Below are 27,312 nucleotides of genomic sequence, written 5' to 3'. Positions count from 1 at the left end.
GGTTGATGAGAAAGCCCAGAACACCTTTGGAAAGGCACACAGAAATGGAAGAAAGCGAGCCAGGAATGCAAATGTACGGAAAAGCTGGGCGGCGCAGGGCTCATCGGCACAAATTCTGTACACCCGGACAAACGCTCACGTCGTCCCTGCGCCCTTTCTGACTGGAACAACATCCCTTCGGCGGGGAGAGGCCTTCCCAAATCCCGCAGCCGGCCTGCAGTCGCTGGGGTGGGGCTGAAGCTGGCACCGATTTGGAAGGAAAGTCACCCGGCAGCCGAGAAAACTCCCCGGACTGTACGGAAGGCCTCGGAGGGGACCCAGGGCCAAGAGCCCTCACGGGGACCCGGCCGCCATGGCTGTGGAGGCAGGGACGTGAGGTAGGGGAGGAGGAGAGGGCACGGCTTCGGCCTGGAAGCGTTTGCTGCTGGAAATGTTTGCCGTTTGGAGGTACTGAGGGTGTTTTTCCCCCTAAAAAAGGGCTAAAGTCACGGGTAAATTCATAAAGGGCGTTAAACCCACTTTGCCCAACCCGCCCCCGAACTGTCCCCTCCTGCCCGTTCCGCCCTCCCGCCGCCAGGGGGCGCCCTTGGCGCTGGCGCAGTCGGACGGCGACGCTCTTCGGCCGCGGCGCCGGTGGGGCAGCGCGCATGCGCAGGCCTGGCCCCTGCCAGGCCCGGTGGCGGTGGCGGCGGTGGCGGCGGCGGCGGGCGAAGCGGCCGGCCTGCCCCGCTCCGTGGGGCCGGCAGCGAGCTGGCGGTGCGGGCGGTGGGGCCTGAGCGACTGCGGGCGGAGGTGAGTCTGGGCGGTGCGGGGTTCGGCTCGCCTTGAGCCGGTGCCGTGTGGAGGGGGAGACCGGGCCGGACCGGGCCCTCACGGGCCTTGGCGGCCGTTCCGTCCGCGGGTGGGACTTTATCCTGTAGGATAAAAGCCGCGGGTGCCGCCTCCGTTACTTTTTCTTTTTTTTTTTGCCCCCTCTTTGGCTGCCGTGTCTTATCCCTCTTACTTGTAATACTCCAAGTGCTGGTAGACCTTGTCTTGTGCCCGCAGGTTGCCCGAGTGGGTTTTGTGCCGTGTAAAAGTGATTTATCGGTTCCACAGGTGGAGAGTTACGTTTCATTGAGGTTCAGCCCCCCCCCCCCCCCCCCCGGCTTAGGTCTAGACAGCTTTGCTGTGTGACTCAAACGCTTGCTGCAAATGTGTAATCTTTGTCGTAACGCGAGTGGTTCTGGCGCTGTATCTGGAAGGAGGAATAACGTGGTTAACAATCAGAAGCGTATGGAAAGTTTGAAGTTATAAAACTGATAGTAATGTAGCATTTCGGTATCTGTCCTGATAACAGTGTCACGTGCGTGTTGCCCTGTACAGCAGGCTTTAAAAGCTCTCTCCGGAATCAGAATGTGAATTGATGAGAGCAACCACTAAAAGTGGAATATTTATTAGTGTCTGAGATTATTTTTGTGCGGCTGTAAGTACAGTCAGTTCACGCGTTAGACACCACATCCTAACAGTCTTTTGTTAAGAACTGCCAAATAAACATAACCTGATTTGTCATAAAGACCATTTAATGCCTTATTGATACTTCTTTTCTTCGTATTTGTTGTCTACTGTACTGTCAGACTTTCTTCTTCCTCACAAAGCAAGAAAACATCCCATTTGCCCAAAAGGAAAACACATAATTATACCATCCACATTCTTCTTCAGGAACAACATGCTTACTACATTTAAAAAGCTCCCACTGTGCAGAGTTCAGGTTGGATTTATTTATTATGGAAGCTTTAGTTGAAAACCTAAACAGGCTTTTGTATGCAACAAGTAGCTGATTCTTCAATCTGTAGTAGTTATTATAAATTGCCTCTTGCTGGAACCACAATTCAGTGTGTAAAAACTTGTAAGAAACATCAAAGATGACAGTAGTTATGTGACTCTTTGTGACACTTTATATTATACTATGGTTTTCACTACAAGTGTTATTCAGACTGCAGTGAACTATTATTTTAGTGCTTTTCTTAATGTGGCTGCAGTGGCAGCTCACAGAACGCTTTTTTGCCCCAAAAGGCATATTGACAAAGATGACAAATTAATTCCTTTTTCTTGCCAGAAGTAGTTGAGCATCATTCTGGCAGGTTTTGGGGGGGCTCCTGTAAAATTCAGTTTGAAAGCACCTTTACATTTGAAGGAGTATCATGATCCTAAGTTCTGTGTGATGCCCTGCTACAAGCCCTTCGTGGGGTATCCAGGTTGTTTCTCTTCACTTGTAGATAAGTGTTTTATTTTTTTATTAGTGTTCACTATGAATACACTTAGACATAGATGGAATGGCACCTACGAGGACTCACTACTTTTGTAGTGTTTGAAATTTCTTCCTCCCCTCACTGCCCAAGCCATGTCCTTTTTTCTCATGTGTGGTTGTTAACTGACCAACATCATTTCATCACAGCCAGGCCCAGCAGATCAGGCTGATGTAGTCCTTGCCAAGTGGTGGTCCCACTTGGCTTCTTACGTTTTGGCGGCACATGTGAGCATCTGAAGAAATTTTACTGTAATCTGCCAAGGCAAAAACGTGTCTTGAAGGTGTTAACTGGATGTTTCTCTGCGTTGTGATAACTAGGTATCTCTTCCACAGTTCATCCTAAAATGTCTCTCTCTCTGTTTTGTAGAGACAAGAGATAATTGATTCCATTATGTGTGCGTCGGCCAAATATAACACCCGGGGTCCAGCCCTCATCCCAAGGATGAAAACCAAGCATCGCATCTACTACATCACTCTCTTTTCCATAGTTCTGCTTGGCCTAATTGCCACAGGAATGTTCCAGTTCTGGCCTCACTCCATTGAGTCATCCAGTGACTGGACCGTTGAAAAACGCAGTGTCCATGATGTGCCTGTAGTCAAGCTTCCTGCTGATAGCCCCATTCCTGAGCGGGGAGACCTCAGCTGCAGGATGCACACCTGCTTTGATGTCTATCGATGTGGCTTCAATCCCAAAAACAAAATCAAGGTATACATCTACTCACTGAAAAAGTATGTGGATGAATACGGAACCTCGGTGAGCAACACCATTTCCAGGGAATACAATGAGCTGCTAACTGCCATCTCTGACAGTGAATTCTACACTGATGATGTCAACCGGGCCTGCCTTTTTGTGCCATCCATAGATGTCCTCAATCAGAATGCGCTCCGTATCAAGGAGACAGCTCAGGCTTTGGCACAGTTATCCAGGTACTTACTGAAACTTCAGTATGTGAATTTAAAGAACACAAAGTGGAAAAAACTAAGGTTAATGCAGGAGGGGAGGATGCAGTGAGTCAATGCCAGAGCTAGGCTTTGACAGAACTTATTATCCATATGTAAAGAACACCTTTCTAATTGTTGTCTGTTTCTTCGTTTGCCTTAGGTGGGATCGAGGCACAAATCACTTGCTCTTCAATATGCTGCCTGGAGGGCCACCAGATTATAATACTGCCCTAGATGTTCCTAGAGACAGGTATGCGTTTTGCTGTGTTTGAACGCACAGATCTGGGTTTAAATGCCACTGAAGAAGCAACAAGCTCAGAAGTGCAGCTGATAGCAAAGGACGTGCTCCTTAACCTTAACAAAGCCGGAATATGACTTCCTCTCTTCTCAAAAAAGGGAAGTAGAGAAGTCCCTGTCTTCTATAGGACAAGTGTTTGCTCCTGAAATCTGATGGTTTAGCCCCATCCTTAATTTTACACGGGATGTGGCTGACAGCGTTTGCTCTTAGCTGTTGGACTTGCTGTAAGGATGGAGAATCTTGAGGTTAGAAGTGTATCTTGTGTGTTACTGAACCTGAACGCTTTACAGAATGTCCCATTTGATGCAAATTAGAAGTTCAAAGATGCAAGTTTTTGATAGAAGTCAGGTGCCTCAAGGGTATTTTAAAGCAGCTGCTCTACTAGACAAAACTATGGTGAATTTCATGAGTTTTCATTAGCTTAACAATTACACTGTATTAGTAATTGGTCAAATGCTCTTAGTTGTTCTCTGGCAAGTGTGTTTTGAAAATATTTGCCAGAAACTTAAAAGGTGTGAATCCTGAGCTCAATTTTCACTTGCAGAATAGTTTACTTTTGGAAGAGGAAAGGAGGTTGTAAGGCAAAGAAAATTGGAATAAGACACACTTATTTAGCTTAGATACTGTTACTGAATATGTTTCTACTAGATTTGCCTATATGTGCTTAGTTCTGCTGAGTTAGGTCCTGTAACCAGTCCCTCTCTTGAAGGTCAAGGTTAACTTTCTTCTGCCAAATGTCAACAAAATCTTGCCTGATATAAGGGATCTTTGCTAAGATGTTTGTGTATGGAGTATATCTTGATTTCTTTGCACCAAAGACGATTTAAAACATCCTTCAACGCCAGAACAGAACATGTGTTTTCTGGACATGTTCAAAGAGTAAGTTTACTCATTGTAATTAAATCACTGACTGTGAAGTAAGGCTTTAGTTTTTTACTTCTCTGTGAAATATGTTATATGCATGTGGGTTAGCCTGAAGAGGGCAGTCAAGCATCATTCTTACATAGCCAAACCTGTTAATTTGTTAGTAAATACTTGTATTTGTTATCTTAAGATTTATACTTCTTAAGGGGGATTTTCCTTTGGCAATGCTCTGTTTAATGGCATGAACTGCTCTGGGACTGTGTGTTTGTAGATGCATATGTCTATCGAAGAAGTAGGTTTATTAATTGAATGCAGTAGATTTCTTACACTGCACAACTGTTTTTTAATTTAATTTTTCTGTGTCATTTATATCAAATGTCCATTATATTTGGCCTTATGTGTCTTGGCTTAGTATGCAGGAAATGTATTATTTTGGTAGGTGTTTGTTCTAAGCGTTTGTCATGCTAACATGGAAAGCCAAGTGATGTGAATAACAAAAAAAATCAAATCTTTTTTGGCATACTGCTGTTGTCATAGCTTGCCAAACTGACTCTCCCTGCAGCTGTACGATCACTATCTGTAATACATAAGAGAGGCAATAACAGTGCTTGGGACAGAAAAAAGGTGGAACCTCCTTTTTGTAGGCAGTCAACAGTTAGACTGTATTCAGTGTAGTACGGAACCTGTACTACAGGTCACAGGTGTGAGGACAAGGGGTCTATGAAAAAGTCAGTAGTGTGGACCTAGTCCTGGAAGGGCCTGAGTGGTGCAGTATGAGGTTACAGTATGATTTTGGAGACCTCTGGAGATGTTCATTCATGCCCAACAGAACAAGCAACCTGAGTGTGTTTTCTTAATTTGAGAATGTCCACACATTACAGAATGGGTAGTTAACAAAGTGTGAAGGACAGTTGTTTGCAGCATCACAGGGTGAGAGCCTGCAGTCCAAAATAAAGGTACGTTGGCAAGTTCAATTGGTTTTGAATGACTGGCCTCAACTGTACCAGTACAGCTCCAAAAAGACTGGATTTGTGAGATTTTGTGGATCACTTGTGAAATACACAGGTAATATTTGTGAAATTTGCACAGGGAGTGTGCCCTGCCTTCTCTATTCGGCATATTATCAGAGATCATACATAGTTGAACAGTAGTGGATCATGAGGTTTGCTAGAGTTGTATTCTATTGATTTGCTGCAGAATATTAATCCAGGTAAAATAAGACCTTATACACAAAGGGGAGTTCAGTTATATTTTTATGTCTGGAAAAGTCTTTAGCTGAATTACCTCACTAAGGGGTTGTTTGTTTATTAAATCTTTAAATCCAATTTCCAAAGACAATGTGAAAGCTCTTTATTCCATTATTTCAAAGATGGAAGTCTGCCTTCTGGGGATGGAGGCAATGTTGCTGGTATTAGCTGCCATGACATATGTAATCTCCTGCAATAAAACTTTAAAAATAAGCTCTTTATTATTTGTTAATAAGTGCTACTGAATTTGGTACAATAATGAGGATGAAAGGATTTCTTTTGCAAAGCTATTCTGTAGCTGTAGAATTGAACATATGAACTAAGATAATTTTTCGTTCTGCTTCAGTTGATGAATTGGGTTTCAGAGACTTGTGAAGTTTGGCAGCAAGCTGATGATGATGGCAGCTGGGCAGAAACATTTAGAGTACAGACCAGTTAGGGCACTTCTGGAGAGAAAGAAGGATCAATATCTGAAAAGTGGTGAGAAGTTGCTCAGGAACAGGCTTATTCCTCACTGATCAGTGCAATTTAAAGATTATTTGTCTTGAGTACATTAGGAGTTAATATCTCCCTTACTGCACTAGACAATGAAAATCTGAGTGGCATTATTTAACTGGTGTTGGTTCCCTGTGGGTTTATTTAGGTAAAAGTCTGCATGACACACACCTGCTTTCTCAAGGCTGATGAGGTGCTGTCATGTTTTCACCGGATCCAATTAAAACAATCTGGTTGTAGTTTCCCAATTGGGGCGGGGGGTGTGTGTGTGTGTTAAAAAAAGAGGAGGGGGATATGAAGTGCAAGAAAAGCAACACCCAAGCCAGTTTTTTTCTCCCTGCTTGTAACTGAGTTAATATGGGTAAGATAGGAACATGCAGCTTCAAGGGTGAGACCTAGTCATAACAGCATTGTACATGTCACCAAGGGGGGGGAGGGGGGACGCATTGGAAAGGAACCCAAAATAATCACTTGATTTGGAACAGAAATTCTCACTCAGCACGTATGTGATTTATCATCCTGTTCTCGAGTTGATTTCTGCTCCCACCATAGTTTGTGTTCTGACTGAAGAGTAACAAAGGGCAAGTTGTTTTGCTTTTGTAATTGTCGTCAAGCTGAATGCATCTCTAATCTAGATCCTCTAATCCAGAGCCTGGGATTTTCAAAGAGTTTCTTAAACAACACTTAGGACTGCTTGCTTGACTACTTGGGTGAAGTCACATTTATGGCAAAGTGTGTTTGTGGTGTTTGAACACTGAATAACTGTGCTGCAGGTCAGAGCAGGAAGTGAAGTATCCCATGGGACATCTGATGGGGGTTAGAACAGGCAGTACGTACTGGTGTTTATCCGGGGTGTCAAGTTCTGATGGGAAAAAATGGATAGGTCTTGGATGATAATTAGGTATAACGATCATCTGTTGTATAACAGCTGTGGAAAAAACTGCTTCTCTAAGCACTATACTAAGGATTTCATTCAGTGATATCTGAAAATGAGAATATCAGCTAACGGATTGTCAGTGCCTCCTCCAGTCTCACCTTGACATTTTGTTCTGATGTGTCTGTTCTGATTACTGATGAGACATGTGCCTCCTTGGATCTGAACTGTGACAGTATGCAAGCTTGTGATAATAAGGCTTTTGGCTGTAATCATAGCTGCTACAATGGGTACAGCTCCTCAAGATCCTTTCTGCAGTGCCTGGTGTAGTGGTGTATTTGTGTTCTGCTTCTTTCCACAGAGAAGGAGAGAAACTGGAATTGGTGAAATACTTTTCTCCAAACTACTTTGTATGGTACCATAAGCAGACCCAGCATCCCTGATGGAATTTAAAGCATAGCACACCCTGCTGTTTGGTGACAAAGGACTGAAAGTTTGATCAGCTGTTTGAGAAGTCTCACTAAAGCAGCAGAATATGAGCTTCTTTCATGGTGCCACCTGGTCACTGAAAAAGAAATGGCAACTGAAAAGCTGATGTCCTTTACTAGCATATTTCAAAGCAGCCTGATTTGGGATAGGAGATAGTAACAAACCCTTTTTTTCTGGCATTGTGAATGATCCATTGCTTTCGTCTGTACACAGTGTTCTTTTCTGTTTCGTAAAGCTCTTCTGTGTGGCAAAAGGTTGTCCCATATAGGAAAAGCCACAGACAATAGGGGTCATCCTGTTGGGAGGTTGAATTACATCTTCATTTATCAATCTTTGATGATTCCCGTGCTTTCTAGCACATAGTGTCCCAAGCAGCCTCTACTGTTGGAAGTTAGTTTCAGAACATACAGAGTTCTTGTCAAGTTTTCTGTTTATAGCATTTTTTGTGTAATATAAAAATGAAATAAATTTCACTAGTTTGTATGATCACTTTGAAAATACAGTTGCAAATAGCTCCATTTTATTTTCTAGCCTGAGAAGTCCAGAGTCACTGTAAGCTGACAAAATACTATGTTACTGTACCTGGACTTGTATCTCAGATGTAGTTTGTCTCTACACTTTGAGAGCTGTGCTATACCCTATTTTAGTGCAGGCATTGAGGAATATGTTAACTAGTATAAATAATTAAGAATGTATTTATTTAAATTAAAATTGTCTTAGGACATGTAAGCTTGCAAAAATGCAAAATTGTCATGATGACTGCTGTAGATTAAATTTCCCTATATGAAGACAAAAATGGTCCATTCCTCAGTGATCATATGCAATTGTAAGCATTCCGTTGATGACTAGATTCAATCTGGCAGTAAGCCCAGTTCACGAAAACTGAAGTGAACCGGGAAAATGCATGAAAAATGCCACTGACAAAAGCTGATGGAAAAACTTATCTCGGAGCATGCATCTTCTCGATGTTCCGGTAATGACAATCAGTAAATCGTGCTCCGAGTTTGAATGGTGTACATACTCTGTTTAAAGTCTCTTTCTTGTATTTTTTCAGAGCTCTGCTGGCTGGTGGAGGCTTCTCCACATGGACTTACCGGCAAGGCTACGATGTCAGTATTCCTGTTTACAGCCCATTGTCGGGGGAAGTGGATCTGCCAGAAAGAGGACCAGGGTAAAGCAATTTCCGTGAATTGGGTGAAGTATATTCAATATCATGTTTAAAATTGATGCTGATAAAAAATAAATATAGCTACTAACTTGTTGGTGGGCTTGGGTGATTTTGGAAGAGTTGCTTTTAATAGCTCTTGCTATTAAAATATATGATGGTTCCAATGCTAATGGCCGTGGCACATCTGCCAGTGTGTGGTTTAGCTGCGAACTGAGGATTTTTTTGGAGTGATTCTGTTTTTCCCACTCTTGAAAGTGAACTGTGAAATATGACAGCATGACGGTGTTTCTAGTAGAATTAAATTCAATATTTCCAGTGAGCTAAGATATTTTGGATATAAAGAAAAGTAGTTGTTAAAACGTTTGGTTTCTTTAAAGTGTAAGTAAAACAGGGCAGTAATTCAAAGCACTATAGATTCCTGTTGTGGTTTAAGCCCAGCCAGCAACTAGGCACCATGCAGCCGCTTGCTTACTTCCCTCTCCCCACCCAGTGGGATGAGGAGGAGAATCAGGGGGAAAAAAAAAAGTAAAACTCGTGGGTTGAGGTAAGAACAATTTAATAACTAAAGTAAAATAAAATGTAATACTAACAATAATAATAAAATATAATAATTGTAATGAAAAGGAATATAATAAAATAAAAAAAAAAAAGAAAAAAGAAAAACCCAACCAAAAAAACCCCAACAAACCAACACGACAAGTGATGCACAATGCAGTTGCTCACCACCTGCTGACTGATGCCTGGGCAGCGATCTCCCCCTCCCCGCCAACTCCCCCCAGTTTATTTACTGAGCATGATGTTCTATGGTATGGAATATCACTTTGGGTAGTTCGGGTCAGCTGTCCTGGCCATGCTCCCTCCCAGGTTCTTGTACACCTGTTTAATGGCAGAGCATGGGAAACTGAAAAATCCTTAACTTCAGATAAGTGCTGTTTGGTGACAATTAAAACATCAGCGTGTTATCAACATTATTCTCAGACTAAATCCAAAACATGCTGTACCAGCTAGTAGGAAGAAAATGAACTCTATCCCAGCCGAAACCAGGACAATTCCCTAATAAATGATTACTTCAGACAATTTATTTTAGGATACATAAAAGCAAAGTAATGGTAAAAGATCGCTATTGCAATGATAAAAGTGTGCTATACCTCCATTGTGACTTTAAAGAGCTAGAAAGGATCATGGGGATCAACACAAGTGCCTCAGGTAGTATCAGCCAGTGCAAACTTTGAATGAGTAACAGGAAAATAGGAGTGAGGATGTCATCTTTACTTCTGTATATCTTACGGATACATTCTTCGTAAATCAGTTTAGACGTTTTTCTGGTTCTGAAGCCTTTCCAAAATGACATCGAGAGTTTGGAGCAGGAGAAGCCTGTAAATACAGCTCTGAAGGGAAGAAGTTCTTGCAGAATGAATCTTAAGGAGGTTAGTGTGGTTGGCTCGTGAAAAAGAAGGAGAGCTGATTTCATTATGGCAATAGTTACATCCAGAGCTTAGAATACTGATTCTATTTTTTTCTTTTTTAATGGAGTAAGATATAAACACAAACAACCCCCCCAACCTTGTAGCTGGAAGTAAAGCAAGACAAGTGGGAAATAAAGCACTAATTTTAACAGAGCATGTAATTAGCCATTAAAATGAACTACCCTGGAAAGTGGTGGTTTTTCTAATCCATTCATGTCTTCAGAGCAAGAGTACATAGAAGTCTGAAGACATGTTTTAATTGGTTATGGAAGACTGCTCTTTTAATATTTCATAAGCCTCTTAATTACACAGCTGAAAATGTTTCACTGTAGCAAGGTCTTATCTCTGTTATGGTTTGAAAGATGGGCAGACTGAGGCAATGGGGGTAAATGACATGTCCACTGATTGTGAAGATCAAGTTCAGAAATGCAGAAACTTTAGGTCCTTTTTTCTGGCAGCATCTTGTAGGGAATAGGAATTTATTAAAGTTGAAAACCGATTGAAAGGGTGCTGCCACCATTGGACACAAAAAGTTATTGTACTTTGGCTTCAACTGTCTTCTCTGGTAATGGGAATGCTCTTGCTGTTGCTGTGGGCTGCTCTAAGTAAGATACCACAATTACAGGACAAACTTGTGCAATAGTGGTTTGCTTTGCTCACACCCTTTACGTTCCTGCTTATGATGCTCCTGGACCAGGCCAATGTAGGGGCATCTGGTTGCATCCCAATCGATTCTTCATAGATCTCAAGTATTATTACAGTCTGACACAGAGTGAAGGCGTGCTTTGTATTTCTGTCTGGAAAGCATGAATGTGATGATAGGCTTCAGCATGTATAGAACCAATTGTAAAGAGAGATGCAGTCATATTGTTCATGTCCATGTAGTCAGCTAAATGCTATGTCTGGTTTTAGGTCGGATAAGAGGAACTGTTGTGTGGGAACTGATGCAATGCATGAGTCTGCGTTCAGTGAAGGTGTTGGAGCTTCCATGTTCTCATAGTTCTGGGTTTTGGTTGGTTTTTTTTTTGGTGAGGAACAGACTGTCGTCTCCGGAGTACCATCTAGTGGCCAGTTAGCATTACTAATTGAAACACATTCGCAGGTTCCATTGCTTTGTGCGGGAGGAGTGTGACAATGAAGCGATGCTAAGAATTTGGGCTTACTTGGGATAAATTATTATATTCCACTGCACTAGTGTGTTATTTCCTGGGTGCTGGGATGTACTTTCTTTTGTAGCAAGATTTGATAGCTAGATTTTGAGTGTCATAGGATAATGACAGTTTCAAGGCAAAAATTGGTTTTAAACATATACATAAACAAACCTGCATAATTTTTAGCTGGTTATGGGCATTTATTATTACTCATCTGCAGCAGTACTTCCTTTTTTTTGAGGCAAATCCTTTTTTTATTCCACTTAACAGAGCTGAACTGAGGGGTTTTGATTTACTCTCCTTTTTAGTCAGTTTGTTTAAAATGTTTTAAATCTACCTCTGCTAGAAATATATATTCTGTAGAGCTGCTGGTAGCAAGTTGGTAGCGGCTGGAGGCTTGGGAAAAAGAATGTTAAAAAAAATTCTATGCAAGTCTCATCTGTGAATTGGAGCAACAAAAGTGACTGGCATGAGAATGAGTAGAAGAGGTGAGAAGAGCAGCAGGAGAGGTCTGACTTTATAAAGTGTGTGTTTGTATGTGTTTTCAGAGCTGTAAATTAAAGATAGCATCACATGGAGTAGAACTGGAATCCTAAGCGCAGGCCTCGTGTTTCCTGTGTTCTTTTGGCAGCGTGAGGGCAGGCACTCGCTGTGTGTTCCTTTCACTGGGGAGCGGTGGAGCAGTCTGACTTAGCTGACCTGTTTAAAATGAAACCAAAGTAGATGAGAATGAGTATAACAATTACACGACATACTATTTTCCAACATAAACCTACCTTTTTAAAGCAGTGAGCACCTAATTTGAGACTGTATTCCTGTGTATTTTACCTCCAATGTTAATTAATGTCTTGCAACATTTCAGTATTAGGGCACATTTGAAATATTCATGGTTTTGGAACATGATAGGAGTTGAGAGTGAATGGGATAATGGGCCTTCAACTTTGTCCTGGAAATGTTGCCTTTAAGGTGCCCAAAAGGGACAGAACTGAATCACAGCTAATGAGATGAGCTTGTCCTGCTACTGCTGTTGCTGTATCAAGACTAAATAAGCACAGGGTAGCTGAGTTGTCAGTTCAACATCTTTTTTCAGTTAAAATTGATGAGAAAATATATGGGAGGAGAAACTAGCAACAGCATTCAGTGTCCTATCTACTTTGTTATGGTACACAAACACCAAACAAAAGAATAAACAATCCTGGCATCAGAAGCAAGCTGTTTTAATATGTAACTAAATAATGTTTATTTCAGTTTATAATAGAGGTTATAATGCAAGTGCCTATTCTAATGTAGTAAGCACTCTTTCCAAGTACAGATTTATTCAAAGTTGTAAATAATGCTGAGCCACTTACTATCCAAGATTTAATTGTATTACATCATTACCCTTTCCAGCCTTGTCTGAAAATACAGCCTTGGCAGTGTCTCCACATTCAGTTAATCTTGCTCTGCTTTTCCAGGGTGGAAGTAAATGTGTTCTAGAGTGGCTTGGAAGTAAAGTCACAGTGCTGTCAGCTAACCTTGCTGTGGTTTTTCAGTCCTCGCAGGTATTTCATTCTGTCATCTCAAATGGCTCTGCACCCAGAATACCGGTCGGAGTTGGAAGCTCTTCAGGCTGAGAATGGGGAATCAGTGTTGATCCTAGACAAATGTACAAATCTGTCAGATGGGGTCCCTGCTGTTCGCAAACGCTGTCACAAGAATCAAGTCTTTGATTATCCTCAAGTGCTTCAGGTAAGGCTGTCTTTCCTGCAAACTTCTCTTCCCCTTGGTGACTGTCTTAGCTTTGGGGCTATTCCTGTTTAGCACTGGTAGGGTACTTCCTTGTATTTAGTTAACTTGCAGCTATGTTTTGAAACTGCATAATTTGTTATGTTAGCTTGACTATTATATCCTAACTTTATTCTTCTTTTTAAGAGGGCCAAGAACTATGTACTCAAACTGATATGCAGATTACGCTGCAATTTGAAAACACTGCTAATGTATAACAACTTTATGAGGTTGGTCATGGTGGTCTTCTAGTAACACATGACAATGTCATGTAAACTTAAAAAATGATACAAAGATACTGGCAAATCCAGCAGCAGTGGGGGGAGAAACTTTTGGAGCCCAGACAGAATTGCTCACTTTACAACTGGGGAAGAACATTGGAATCTGTGCCCTCCAGAATAACTGGCAAAATGACCTTCAGCAGGCATGAATTGGAATTGATTTCTCACATATGACAGTCCAGGCCTTACTAGATGAAGCTTGGGGCAGAGGATGGCTTTGTCAATTGGAGGGAAGATTAAAAGGAACTTTAAAGACCTTATGCATGGATTTATTTGGGGACAAAAAGAGAGTGCTACGTTTAAGGAGAATTGGTCAGATTATATTTTTTTTGTATGCAGCTTAGTAGTTAAACCCTACAAAATTATCTGTATAGATGTGACAGACTGAGCTAGAAGACTTGTCAGCATGCAGCTATGAAAACATCTAGGTGAAATGTGTTTCATGGCCTTGGCCCAACTTCCAGAGGCCTTTTGATGTATCAGTGAAGATAAAGCTAGATAGCGTTCTCAGACCCCTGTGTCTCTTGGCAATTCACTAACAGAGAGGTGCTTTGGCATGCACTGCGGTGAAGTGAGTTATGCTACAGGCCACTGTGCTCTGTCTGTGGCCACCAGCACATAATCTGTCTTTGAACTTCAGCAAATGATGATAAAATAACAAACAAGCTGAGGAAAGGCAAAGTTTCCACCCCTCCTGTTATGTTTTGTAGGAAATATGTTTAAAATTCCTTGTGAAGGAGAGGGAGAGGGAGGAAAGGGTCACACTGAGTCCTAAACTTTCAGCCAAAAGGGAAAAAAAAAATGTTTGCTTTATTTCCTTAAATACAGACTGGATTGCTCAAGGACAGCAAGTCAGGGAATCTATATCTATATCTTGCTATATATGATTTTATAACTCAGAAGAGAGCTGGCACATGCCGAGATTGTTAAAATACTTTCCTTTGCAGAGCCCTGCATCTCCCTTTGGAATGTCTGGCTGATAACAGTGGTGATGCGAGGAGATGTATTTATAGTAACCTTTGTCTAGACAGGAAAAATGGTTATCTGGCCAGATGAGCATGTGTGTCCACATCTGGGCTTCTTTTTTTTTTTTTTTCTCTCCCAGACCTTACTAGAGTCTCTTCCACCTGCTGCTGTGTAATCTAGCAAGTCAATGGTTAAAATGTGTGTTCATTCTTTCCACAACTTCCATTCCCCAAACCCTTCTTTTCCATGTCTTCTGGTCTGAGAGTGGGGGAAGGGGGACTACGATCACAGTTCATCCTTTTCACTGCTGCCTTTATAGACTTCCTACTAGATAGGCTTTTGGGCTTCTGGGTTACTAATGCTTCCTGTTTGCAGTCTTGGTTGTCATTTTCAAGCCTTTTAGTACACTATGGGTATGAACACAAGTCTTATGATTGCATTAGGAAACAAGTGAAGAGCCAGCAAACCCCCCTGTATTTCCTAATTCCATTTTGATGTTTTGCTGTCCTGCTGAGCCTCCTGGCTCTTTCTCCTCAGGCCACAGAATGCAAGCTGGACAGATGTTTTCTTATCCGTGGGAGTCCCTGTATCAACTTTATAATTTTTCTTTCTTAAACTTAGGGATAATACTGACTTGGGCTTTTTCCTTGTTTGTGTAGCTAAACTCTACAAGCATTTATTTTGCGATCTTGAATCTGTAGCAAGATTCCTCAGTGACAGTGAGAACCAAAGTCCCTATTTACAGGGTGAGTGCAGCATAGTCAAGAAGTCTTCTCTGCTGCAGTTTGAACTCATGGCTTTTTGTCTTGTGTGTTGTGGACATAAGTGGATTTTATTCTTCCTTTTTGCAACAGCTTTTTATATCATTGAAGCTTCCTTTAGCCATCTTCTTCTTGCCCTCACCCCTTCAGAATAAGTAGTACTGATATAGGCAATCTTTCCTTGTAGATCATACTTTCAAGGTAAGTAATCATCCTGGTTTTTTACCCCTGGAAGTGCATTGCCCTATACTGAACACACTGCTATGAGGTCTTTTATTACTGAGAAGTGAGTGATTCCTTCAGGTCTTTTAGATTGTGCTTCTTTTTGCATTCTAATACAACCTATGGTTTGCTTTTTAAACAGCTGCTTCGTGAATACCCTTTCTTTTCCTGTCCTTTTGTATTAAATGTCCTCTTCTGCAAAGTGCAAAACCTAGCCAGTTACTTCATGCTTTATATTTGTGCAGTTGATTATTTTATCTAAGTGTTGAGCCCTATACTTATCAGTATTTTTTAGTCAATTTATCCATATCATGTCAAACTGTAATCCCATTATCCATCATGCTTGCTAATCCTACAAAATCATAGGTATTGTCAGATCTAATAAGTATGGTCTTAATTCTGCTCCTTGGTTAACTACATTGAATACCGTTGCACCCAGGAAAGATTTGGTCATGACTGTTTTGCCTGTGAGCCACCAGTAACTGCTTTGTACTTAGAGTTCTGTAACTATAATTTATGTAACTATAAAGCCTATGAGGGCTTTATCTAGCCCATGATTTCTTAATTTGCCTATGATAATGCTGTCAAAGACGATGTCAGATGCCTTTTAAAGTTGAGATATGAAATCTATTACTTTTCTGCTATCCATAGAGCTGGATTGCGCTATAATGGAAGAGAATTGTTGGCTTCATACAGTTTGTACCCATTAAGTTCATGTTAATTGTTGCTCATCTTGTTATGCCAGACTTTCAAAATGTTTAACTTACTTTTTCCCTTGAATTTTCTCAATTCGAATTCTGAGGTTTGGCCATTAAAATAAAGCATAGAATAGTCCCATTAGCTGATTTCTCATCTCCCCAGCTGTGATATTTTTGAGCCTCTGGAAGATAAAGTTGCGTAATTATTTTGAATTAGCTACTAATTCAGAATACATTGGTTGCACGGAGCAAGCCTGCTTTCCTTTTGGCTTGTTTTTTTACGAGGGAGGGCAGGAAAGCATAATGCATACATACAGACATACACACACACTACAAATCTAACATTTCCTTTTTTTTCCTCATCTGTGTTTTGGATACCATTTGTTGACAGGAGTCTACGTTCTGTGTCGTTCTACGTGGAGCCCGCTTGGGACAGGGTGTGCTAAGTGATGTTCTTCAAGCTGGCTGTGTCCCAGTGATCATTGCTGACTCCTACATTCTACCTTTCTCTGAGGTTCTGGACTGGAAGAGGTCTGTACCCTCACTATTGTTCATCGAACCACTGCATAAGAGACTTCGTTGCATTCAGTGATTTGAATAAATGTGTGATAAGTCAAGTGTATTGGGCGTTACAGGGAATACAGAGTAAGATACGTGCAATCTTTGTCCTTGATATATTATGCATCAAAAATAGGAGAGGAAAACAAAGAGGCAGAGATGACAGAGTATTAGGTTATCCTGCAGCCAATGATATTTTTTCTAAAACAGACTTGCTTTATTATCTTGTGCTTGAATTCCGTGAGGACTGGTCTGCATTCAGGCTCTTTTAAGAAAAGTATGTGCTAAAAATGCTAAATTCTCTACGTTGTGTCATGATTCCTAAGTTCATCTGAGACTGAAAGGTATAATTATTTTGTAGCTGAGTACACTGTGTTAAGAGCTTAGATTATTTTTCCATGCACGCACTATGCCCAGTTACATGATCGTAGGATAATACGTACAAAAATTACTAGTTTGTATACATAGCTCTGCATATGCTATTACTGTTTGGTCATTCCAAAAATCTCGGCTGACAGCAAGTCAGTGGCAATTCAGAGATGAGAATTCAGGATTTCTGGGTCTCTGTGCTTCCATATTTATTAGGTTGTCTGTACAGATCAGTCCGCAGACTTCTGTGGCATTATCTGTGGACAGACTGGCTGGTGTTGTGAAGAAACTGCTACAGAATAATTAATTACACTGAGAGAAGACTATTTCTTTCTGCTAATATGTTCTTAATGTGTCTTATTAGAATAGGACAAGATTCTGGGTTGGAAAAGCTGTTGACATCTTTTAATGTAGAGCTTTTCTTCTCATTTTACCATTTGTTTTGTGTTTTTGCTTATAGGGCCTCTGTTGTCATCCCTGAAGAAAAGATGCCTGAAATGTACAGTATTCTGCAAAGTGTCCCCCAGCGACAGATTGAAGAAATGCAAAGACAGGTAAAATCATGTACTGTATTTAAATTACTTCATTTACGATTGGAGTGTAGGTTCATACACCTGCCTTACTGTGAAATCTGTTGGAATGCAGAAGCATCCATTATCCTCATGTTAATGTTTGGATTATTCAACCCTCTTCTTTCTTTATGCTAAACATACTCATTCAATCACTACTTTTCAATGTTGTGCAGCTAAATGTGTTGAACAGTAGTGGTTGATCAGTACTACATTACCCATCAGGTCAGGAATTTCAGAACATTGCATATGATTGCGATTGCTGAAGAACACTTCAATAGGCAGACTTCAGTTACTCAGAGTGGATTTTCTCTAACCTACTACGTTAATGTACATGCTGTTGTGAAATATATTATAGGAACTTTAGCATCTACAGTGATCAAAGCCTCCCCATCCTGGCTTGCAGGAGATCTCCTGAAATGTGAAATTGAGGTTTTGACTATCTGCTTTTTCATATAAAGATCATGTGGTGTTTGCCATGAGTGCAGACTGTCAGTTTCTACCAATGTAGTCAAACTCCACTTTCATTAATTTCACTTTTTCTTGTGTCTCCTCTGCTTTCTTAGTGCACCCTGGGATAGAAGCTCTCCCTGAATGCAGGTGGACTCCCTACTCATATATATTAACATGTTTCTTTTTTTCTACATGTTACTTAAATTGTATTAAAGAAGTTCAAGGGTATGTCTTTATCTCAAGAGAAGCTTTGGTTTGTAGATAAATTTTAATTGCTCAAAATGTGAGGGAAGCATCAAGTGCAAAAAGTTTCAAATATTTTAACTAAGTTGACAGTTCCTCTGAGAGGGAAATTTTACTTCCTTGGTGACTGGAAGAGCTGAGGTCATGAACTGTGCAAACTTGTGAATGAAGTCTGTGTGGGCTGAGTATATAGTCAAAAGGAAGTGTCTTCTAGTTCACTCCACTTGATGCCAATTCCTGGTTTTTAATAGCTTTGCTGTTACGGACACTATCATCATCAGTTGCTCTAATTCTAGAGCTCACACATAAGGTGCAAACTGAACAGATGAGGACTGTTAGCTGTGTGAGGATTTCCACAAACTGTGAAGAGTTCTGTTGTCAGATTAGGGGGTAGGATTCAACCACGTTGGTCTTTTGGTGGTTGGACTATGTAGATGACATTTTTGGACCAGCAAAGTAGTAAGACGTTAACATGTATGTGAACTTGTATCTAGGATCTTTCATCCTTGTCACCTTGTTGTACCTGAACATATGTTGTTATATGGTAGGGAGATGACTGTTATCGTTGTTTTTCCTGATGAGGAGCTGGGAAAGTAAGAGCTACGTATGTAGGGAAAAAGTAAGCTATCTGATCTTAGGTGACTTTTAAAGACACATAGGATTTCTGTAGTTGAATTTCTACAAGAATTGTGAAGGCATATTTCTGAAATTGCCTTACACAACCTTAGTGGCAAAGTCATCTTTTGTGTGGTCCTTGTAAAAAGTGACCCTCGGCATGGTTTTTCACGGTGTAGCGGACAACACTCTAGTTATTTCTACCTAGACAGTACTAAAAGCTGCACAGTGTATATTAATACTGGATATGTGTGAAAAAGTAGACTCTCAGATTTAGTGGTAAATGTCTTTTCATGCCTGAACTCTGTTGCCAGCTTCACTTCATTCTCTGTACAGTCTGCAAATATCTCAGCAGCCATCAGGGGTCTCCTTTCTCTTTAGTCCCTTCACACAAATGAACCGTTTTGGTGGGGTCCACTGGCAGCACCAAGTTGCCAGCAGGAATGGCAGGTGAAAAAGTAGCTTTGCTATTACAGCTCCTAGAAACATGATTTTGCTTTATTTTCTTTTTTTCTCTGACATGAATGTAGAGATGTTAACACTAGGGAGTTTTGCCTAACAAAGCTTTAAAACTGACATTAATGGTCTGTTAAAGTATGCATTGATTTTCTTGTCCATTTTACTAATATCATAAAATAATCATTTCAGGATAGTGTTCTCTTTCTACGGAGAATGCACTTGACATTATGGACAGCTTAAATAGTAATTTTAAAGTATGAAATCAGGAAACAACACTAGTTTGTTAAAAACAAACAAAAAAAACCCTCAACATGAAACAAACCAACACCCCCATTCCTTAATTCAGATTATCTTTAAGTTTTATATCTATATATATCTGTAACTCCGTAAAATTACGTTAAAATAGAAGATATTTTAATACCCAGAATGCAGTTCTAGTCTGTGTCTGGAGTTAATTTTGTTGGATTATAGACTGTTTGTGGTAGTCTTTGTCACTGGGTCCAAAGCATCACTGAACATATTGGAACCTGTGATTCTATTGACTGAAGGTGGGAAATATGTTTTTTTCTAAAGCTTACTCTCCCATCTTGATGCTTTTGTTGAGGATATAGTTGTGTGCTTTGGTAGTAAGAGTGTCAGGATGAAGTCACAAGGTCTGTCTTTCTCTTGTCTTTGTGAATTTATTTCTGTCTGCATATTGAGGTTACCTAAACATGTTATCCATACATTTCATGTCCTATCAACCTTATTTACAAGGTAAAGTCCCAATGTAAGCATCTGTGAAATTCCCTTGCTGATACATGGTACTATGTTCTAGCTATCTGATAGGGTGAAAAAGTACTTAGGGACAGATACTGTGTGGACTACCAGTAACCTGATTGCTTTTCCTCATTGATAAATATGCACTAATATTCCACCTGTGCTACAGATTTTTGTTTCCTTCTTACTCATCAGTCTCACAGTAGGGAGCAGCTGCACACTTGCTGTCTTTCAATTTAAATGGTTTGAGAAAGTATCGTAGGACTTTTTGGCTAGACAAAATGTCTTCCCAGTTTTTTTCAGTGCCTTCACTTCAGTGACAATACAGGAGCTAATGAATAAAGATTCACAAAAGAAGGCTGAAGTGATGATAGGAGAAGAGAGAATTTGAAGTTGGAATGAACCTTTTGAGGAGGGTGGTGCTAAGGTAGTTTGGAAGCGAAGTGAATTTGTCCTATGTGCTCTGTTTTGCTTCTTGGGCTAGGAACTACTAAAATGACACTCAGCTAATACCCATGTGTAGAATGGATCTGCAAATGAACTGAAGTGATTTATACATGTTTTCAGATGTGATTTATAGCAGTTGTTTAGTCTGCTTAGCCATGGAAGGGCAACAAAAGTGTCAAAATATTCTAGTTTTGCAAGTAACCCAAATTTCTTGATAATTTTTAAACTGCTTCCTTTTGCTGCTTGAAATTCAAGGGCTAGTAACACTTGATATACAATATTTTGATACTTGTTTTTTGTCAGGTGGAAGAGCACTGACTGAAACTGGTCTTGTGGTATGTTTGGGTTTTTTTCCAGTCCATTCTAGTTTTCACTAGCATTGCTCTTATCGAGATGGAAACAAAGATAGTTAGATCACAATGATCATGTTCGTTCTTGCTTGTACATTGTGAAACACTTGGAGTTTGATATAACAGTTACAAAAAGATTGGTCCATAACTGATGTTAAAATGACGCAAAAGTGATCTTTGCAAAGACCTTTCATTAAAATTGATATGAAAATTGTTTTACAACATCTCACTGTTTTCCTTGCAGTTAGGATGTGTTAAGGTTTTATTTCAAAAACTGTTTTTGTTGCACATAAAATTCCACTAGGGGAGACAATACGTTGATAAAGACTTGTAAAACATGCTTTGCCAGTACCTGCCAATTAATGTACTTTTTCAGTAAATTAAGAAACTAGTTGACATGTTCTGACATGAGTATGGTTGAGATCATCCTCGTTTTAGCCAAACAGAACAAATCCTTGCTCTAAATCTCTCCTGGTTTTTAGTAGGATGAATACCTATCAGACTTTCTGGGTCTGATAACCTTTGTGGGATTGGAGCCTTGCTGTCTGACTACTTTGGTTTCAGTGGTTGTCTTGGTTATGACATTCCGATCCTTAGTTGGAAAACCTCATAATTAAAACAAATTTAATTGTAAATGTTAGCTTGCCAGTTTTCTTTGTTGATTAGGTACTCTTTTTGCAGTATTTTATTGCAGTTGATTCTCTGGAGATCATGCACCAAGATTTTTATTTTTTTATATATATATATATCACACACACATGTATATATGTATAATTTTTTTCAAGTTGAAACATTGTCTGCTTTTAATGAGTAAAATTTTATCTGTGCTTAATTTTTGCTTTGTTTCTGGAAATACTTCTAGCCATACATCTGCGGGAGAAGAGAGGAAGGCTCTTAAAGAGAAGTCATTACATTTAAAATATATAAGAACCCCTGTTTGAAAATATTTTCTTATAGTTTGTACAGTGATCATGAGCATCACACAGTACTGTCATGAAAACGATGAAATAGGTGCTTTAGCTTTGGAGTCATCATTTGCTAGGATCTACAGCTGGTGTAACCTGGGCTGCGATTTCCTATAGTACAACTTCATTTTGCTCAGTTTTGTGAGACAGTACATGGTATGGACCAGGAAAGAGGTTTATTGGTTTGAGCAGAGTTGGAGTGTGTGAAATCAGAATTAATTTCTACTGTCCTGATTCTGTTGAGGTCTCTGGAGAGTAGCCGTATTAACTTACACTTTTATTGTTCAAACTTGCAGAACATTATGCCCTCAACAGTTCCTGGTTCACAAAAGGGAATAGTTTCTGTGCTCATAGCCTAGTCTACGCTGTTGTGAAAAATTGTTACATATTTTCAATACTAGGTGTACAGCCTATGTCCATGAGAACTGGAGACTAACATATGATAGCTTTTATAAACTCCAGCATATTGACCATCAAAAAGAGCCTCTGCTAGTTGAGCTGCTAAAATTAGTAGTGGTCTGGGTGAAACTTATGCATCTCCGAGATTGCTGTCTTGTCTGTTTTCTACAGTAATGTTGTCGTTCTCATTTTCTTTGAAGCTTCCTTGAACCATCCCCCTCTCACAAATAGTTCCATATGGAGTCTGAAACACTGGCAGAAGTGCCCAGAGGCAAGTTGATAAGCAGTTCAGCTGCACAGCTACTGATCCAGCAGACTTGATGCTGCATCCTTATGCTTTCATTTTTCTCTGCACTGCAAACTAGCACGCAGATAACAGCAAAGTTCTAGAAGTGGAGGGGCAAGAAACAGAAGTAAATGTAATGGACCTATATGATAGTGAAATGTGAAATTTTGTCTTGCTCCTGAAGAAGAGTGAAATAGGTAAAGATAAAAAAACAAAACAAAACTTTGCTGGTGTCTGTTTATCCCATGCCTTGTATAGTTTCCCTCTAAACAGAGTTTTTCTAATGTTTTGCTTTGAAAGCCTGCTAATGTCTAGAAACATATTTTACCACTGTAGTTGATACATAAATGCCTTTAATTTGTATGAAAGTTTTCCTCAACTTATATCTGAGCCTCTGCGCCTTTTTTCCCTTCTTTTTGTGAGATGAATCTGTCTATCTGAATATACAGACATTTTGGAAATATTTTTCCTCACTAAGTATCAACATACTTGGAAGTCTTTTAACACAGATAGGCTCATTAAGGCATAGGAGCAGAATATGAAAGTACTATGCAATGGGAATAGAAGAGTTATTCCTCTGTTTATTTAGGCATTCTTTCTCACTGAATGGATTTTAGGTAAAGAGTTTATTTTCAAAAGAAGGCTTTGTGTGCCTGTTCCTTTTTGACTTTATAACACTCCCCACCTCCTAAAAATAAAACTTTTGAATTAATATCTAGTCTAGAAGACTGAGTAACTTTGTGTGCCCTAATGGTACAAGAATGAAGAGTTAGTGTTCTTGAGTGCAGGAATTCTTTTCATCCTGATTTCCTAGGGAAACAAGGGTATGATCACGTGCAATGTGCATGCTGATTTCTGTTACTGCCCAATTTCAACCAAGCTTACGGAGAGGTGGAGATATTGTAGATAAATACCATAAAATTAGGTAGCTGTGTAGAAGGTAAGCACCCCTGAACAGCATAGTTTACTAAGGGAAAATTTGCAGCTCAAGCTAACAGTAATAGAAAAACCCCTTGCAGTTACCCCTTATGAATGATTCTGCTTTGGGAAAGGTTTTATTTGGAACTGGCACATCTTAGGCCAAAGAAATTCAGATATAGCATGACCAAATGATAAAGTGACAAATGAAATGCAGTACACAAAGAAAGGGGTATATATGCAATTTATACAGCCTTCTCATGGGCAATGATGGCCTCTCGGCTAGCTGCAGTCACTTGGAAAAGAGTTCTTAGACTATAATAAATAGTTGTGTGAAAATATGAATTCCATGGTCAGTTGTGGTCAAAAAAAGTAATATAAAGAATTTTTAAAAAAGAGGTAGAGAACAAAATGGAAAATACTATGCCACTGCATAAATCTATTGTATATCTGCACCCTGAATACAGTCCAAAGTTATGGTTGTCCCATCTTAAAAAGGATATAATAGAACAAGGGTGATCAAAGGTTTCACGACAAGAGTGATTAAATAGCCTAACACTCTTCATCTTGAAAATGAATGATTGGGAATAAGATGAGAAGCAAGAATATAATACAGAACCATAAAATAAGAAGGCCATGAAGAAAGTGAATGGATATTGCCGTACATTGTTTGATACAATTTCATTTGATGTTTCCTAGAACTTGTATTATTGGGAACCTGGTCTAAAAAAAATAAAAAAGGAGATGATCTTTTCCCAGAACTAGTAGGTAGTCTGTGGGGCTTGCTGCTTCAGCATTTTCTGTGAGTGAAGGGTTTTTAGTGGCGTAAAGGCTGAATGAAGAAATCCAGAGAAGGAAAATCTCTCGGAGATGAATGCAAAGATAGACCTCCTGTCTTAGAAGTTCCTAAGTTGCAGAATTCTGGAAGCTGGAGAGTACTTTGGGGAAGTGGTGGATTATGCTTGCTCTGTCTGTGTGGGGCAGTTCCTAAGGTACCTGCTGTGGACCATTGTCAGAGACTGAATACAGAAGCAGAAGGCCATTTGGTCAGACCTGGTGCGGTCACAGCGATGCAACTTCAGGACTCGGGTTTGCAGGAGACCTTGGTATTACAATGCCGTGTGGAATAACCTTGTCAGATCATCAGTGGGTTTTTTAAATGCATCTTAACTTAACTGGCTGCCAAACGCTTCTGTGAGGGAATATTGACTGTGATGTATAGTTTCCTTCTTTGTATGAATGGATAGTTCACCTTCCTGAAGCCCCACAAGATACTCTCTCAAATAGTGGCCATACAGCATTCTTGATTTTTATTAATTAAAGTTTTAGATAATCACAACCTCTTGTCTTTTCAGCTGGTATGGACAATTAAAAGCTAAAAAGGGATGTAAATACAGTTTATAAAAACGTGGATAGAAAACATGTAGTTTGCAATGTTTGTTCCCACAGTCGTAATACCTGGACAAGCTTATTGTGGTTTTTCTAGTGCATGTCCCGTGAGCCTCAGCCCTGACCTGAAGAAAAGTTCAGACTCTGGGTCAAACAGAGCTGAAGACACATGCATAAATCAATGACTTGTTTTAGTGCCACGTTAAAACAACATGAGTGGCTGGCTTTTCTGACCCCTCCTCCCTTTCATTTAATGTGCTTCTTTGGCTCTTCTTTAAAGAGGGCTCTGTAGAGTAATTTCAACTCTTATCAGCTTGCTGACAGCTATATGAGCCTTTCTGCTGGCTCCAGGCAATCATTGCTGGTGTGTGAAACATCCCATTCTTACAGTGAAACGGTTCTGGATAGAGTTAAAGCAAATGGGTGGTGTAGTTTTCCTGTGGGTGGTGCAGCTCACATAAGAGATGGGATTTAGTTCTTGTTAGCCAATTAAACAGAACTTCATTTCAATATCTGGACACGGGAAGCTCTTTGAGCACAGTTAGAATTTTACAGGTCCTTTTAATGAGAATATTCAACTTCCAGCTGCAGTTCTTTCCCTGACAGGGGACAGCTTCTGTCTCGGGGTTCTTTAGACTCATCATTATCAAATTTAAATGAACTTTCATCTGTCTGCCATTTGTAGCATTTTAAGGAGTGTGATTGGAGAGGCTAACCCTGCTTTAATCCTCCCAGAGTGCTTCAGTAGAGCTGCGGGTCCCCCATAAATGTCAAGGCTGGACAATTTGCCATCTTATCAGATGCACTGAAGTTAGTTCCAGCCCTCTCACCCCTCCCCCAGAGGAAAGATTTGTTGCTGCAAACAGCAAAGGAAAGACAAAACTTTTTCCTGGCTTACTGCCAGTATCACCAAGGGAGTTGTAGAATCCTTGGCATTTATATATGAGACTTTCATTGCTCCCCCCTCCCCTCCTCATTTGTTGCGGAGAGTATCCTTATCCTAGATTTTTTTTTTTTTTCCTCCCCTGTTGTCTGTCCTGCCCTGTTGCTTTCCAGAGTGAAGAAAACTGTTTCCATGCTTGTATTACAGAGTGGTCTTCATGGCATCTCTGAGAAAGAGCTCAGAAATTTGAGAGCAATCAGCACCTCAATGAATAATTTTCATAGGATGCAGTTGGGCTGCCTTTGTATCTGGGTTTGCAGCCTCTAAACAACAAAAGGTTAAACTTCAACTGTAAAAGGGAAATTATGCTATTTTAAGACTATTGTTTTTCGGTTTTTTTAAGAGTCTGTATGTTGTTGCAAAGTGGGCTTTTGGTACTTACACTTTGCAGATTGCTGTACACAGCTTGAATAGACTGCAGATAAACCCAGATGATCCAAAAATTGGAAAGACATGTACTTTTAGAAGGCATATTTGAAAATATTCTGTCATGCACATGAAGCAGTTAGCTGCAGATAAATGGATGATTAAGCATCTCTCCTGGTGTTACACTCATTCTTTGTTACTCTCTGATCTCTGCTGCTGCTTAGTCTGTACCACATCACATTTCTTTATCAAATTCACTTGCTCCACTTGCCCTTTCATTATTGAAAGTGTTACAACTTTAGCATTTACCTATATAGTATAAATAACACTGCTTTACTGTAGTAATTTGCATGTGAGTATATTAAATAGTAGTAGTAAATACAACTTGGTATTGTATCCAGTTTACTGATGAGTGGATAGAGGCATAAATAACTTGTACAAGGTCAAATTATAATATTAGAAGTGGAATTTAGAAGTCCTGGATCCTGTTTTAATGACTACATCAAATGTATCCTACCACACAGTAGAAACATTTGGCTTTTAAGTTACAAAGGTTTTACAGGTCCTATAGAAACAATCTGCTGCCAGGTAATCTTTAGATGGCTTTTCCTTTAATTTTTGTAAATTGTGCAGATATATCTAACAGTTTCTTAGGTGCCTGTTTATAGGAGAACTATGTATCTGTTACAAGTGAAAAAGTGGGCTGTGCTAGGAATATACTGTAATGCCCTTTGGCTTGCAAATGGTGTAACTTGTATCTGGGGGTTGGCTCCTTCCTTTCCTCTCCGCTCTTCCTTTTTTTTTTTTTCTTTTTTTCTCCTTTTTCCATTAGCTGACAAATTTGAATACTCTTTAGAAACAAAAATGGCACCTGGCAGATATTCTGTCCTGGTGGCTTAAATCTGTACAGATGCTCTGGAGAGGAGTATTACAGAGGGTGTGCATATTCCAGGATACTGATAGTGGAGTAGGGAATCAGGGATAGAAGTTCTTAGGTTATGGTTAAGCTTAAGAAATACAGTTTCCTGCAACCGGACTCAGCTGGTAATGGAATTCTGGTCCCAGGGGGTCCACAGAATACTTCATCTCTGTTCCCCCACATGCCACAGTCTACCATAGAATGCTTCTCAACACTGTAGCAAACAAAAGCAAAAAATACCAATGGTGGCTGTTGAGGCATTGGGAAAAACTTTCTGGATCCTGAATCTGGTGATTAGGTTAAGCATGAGCACGAATGCAACACACATT

At 40.0% G+C, this 27,312-nt stretch overlaps 1 protein-coding gene across 1 annotated transcript in view; it reads left to right on the top strand.

Annotated features, from left to right (window-relative positions):
- The first annotated feature begins 681 nt into the window (after positions 1 to 681).
- The window catches only part of EXT2 (exostosin glycosyltransferase 2), an 80,039-nt gene continuing 53,408 nt past the window's right edge, over positions 682 to 27,312 (top strand). Inside the window, exons 1-7 of the mRNA XM_049825295.1 lie at positions 682 to 792; positions 2,658 to 3,217; positions 3,393 to 3,482; positions 8,554 to 8,670; positions 12,817 to 13,012; positions 16,368 to 16,507; positions 17,364 to 17,457. Of these exons, the coding sequence (XP_049681252.1) occupies positions 2,682 to 3,217; positions 3,393 to 3,482; positions 8,554 to 8,670; positions 12,817 to 13,012; positions 16,368 to 16,507; positions 17,364 to 17,457 (1,173 nt within the window). The 5' untranslated portion in view covers positions 682 to 792; positions 2,658 to 2,681. The remainder of the gene's footprint in view (positions 793 to 2,657; positions 3,218 to 3,392; positions 3,483 to 8,553; positions 8,671 to 12,816; positions 13,013 to 16,367; positions 16,508 to 17,363; positions 17,458 to 27,312) is intronic.

Source organism: Accipiter gentilis, chromosome 22 (assembly GCF_929443795.1).
Source record: "Accipiter gentilis chromosome 22, bAccGen1.1, whole genome shotgun sequence".
Classification (NCBI taxonomy): domain Eukaryota; kingdom Metazoa; phylum Chordata; class Aves; order Accipitriformes; family Accipitridae; genus Astur; species Astur gentilis.
This window is presented reverse-complemented; position numbering and strand designations above follow the sequence as displayed.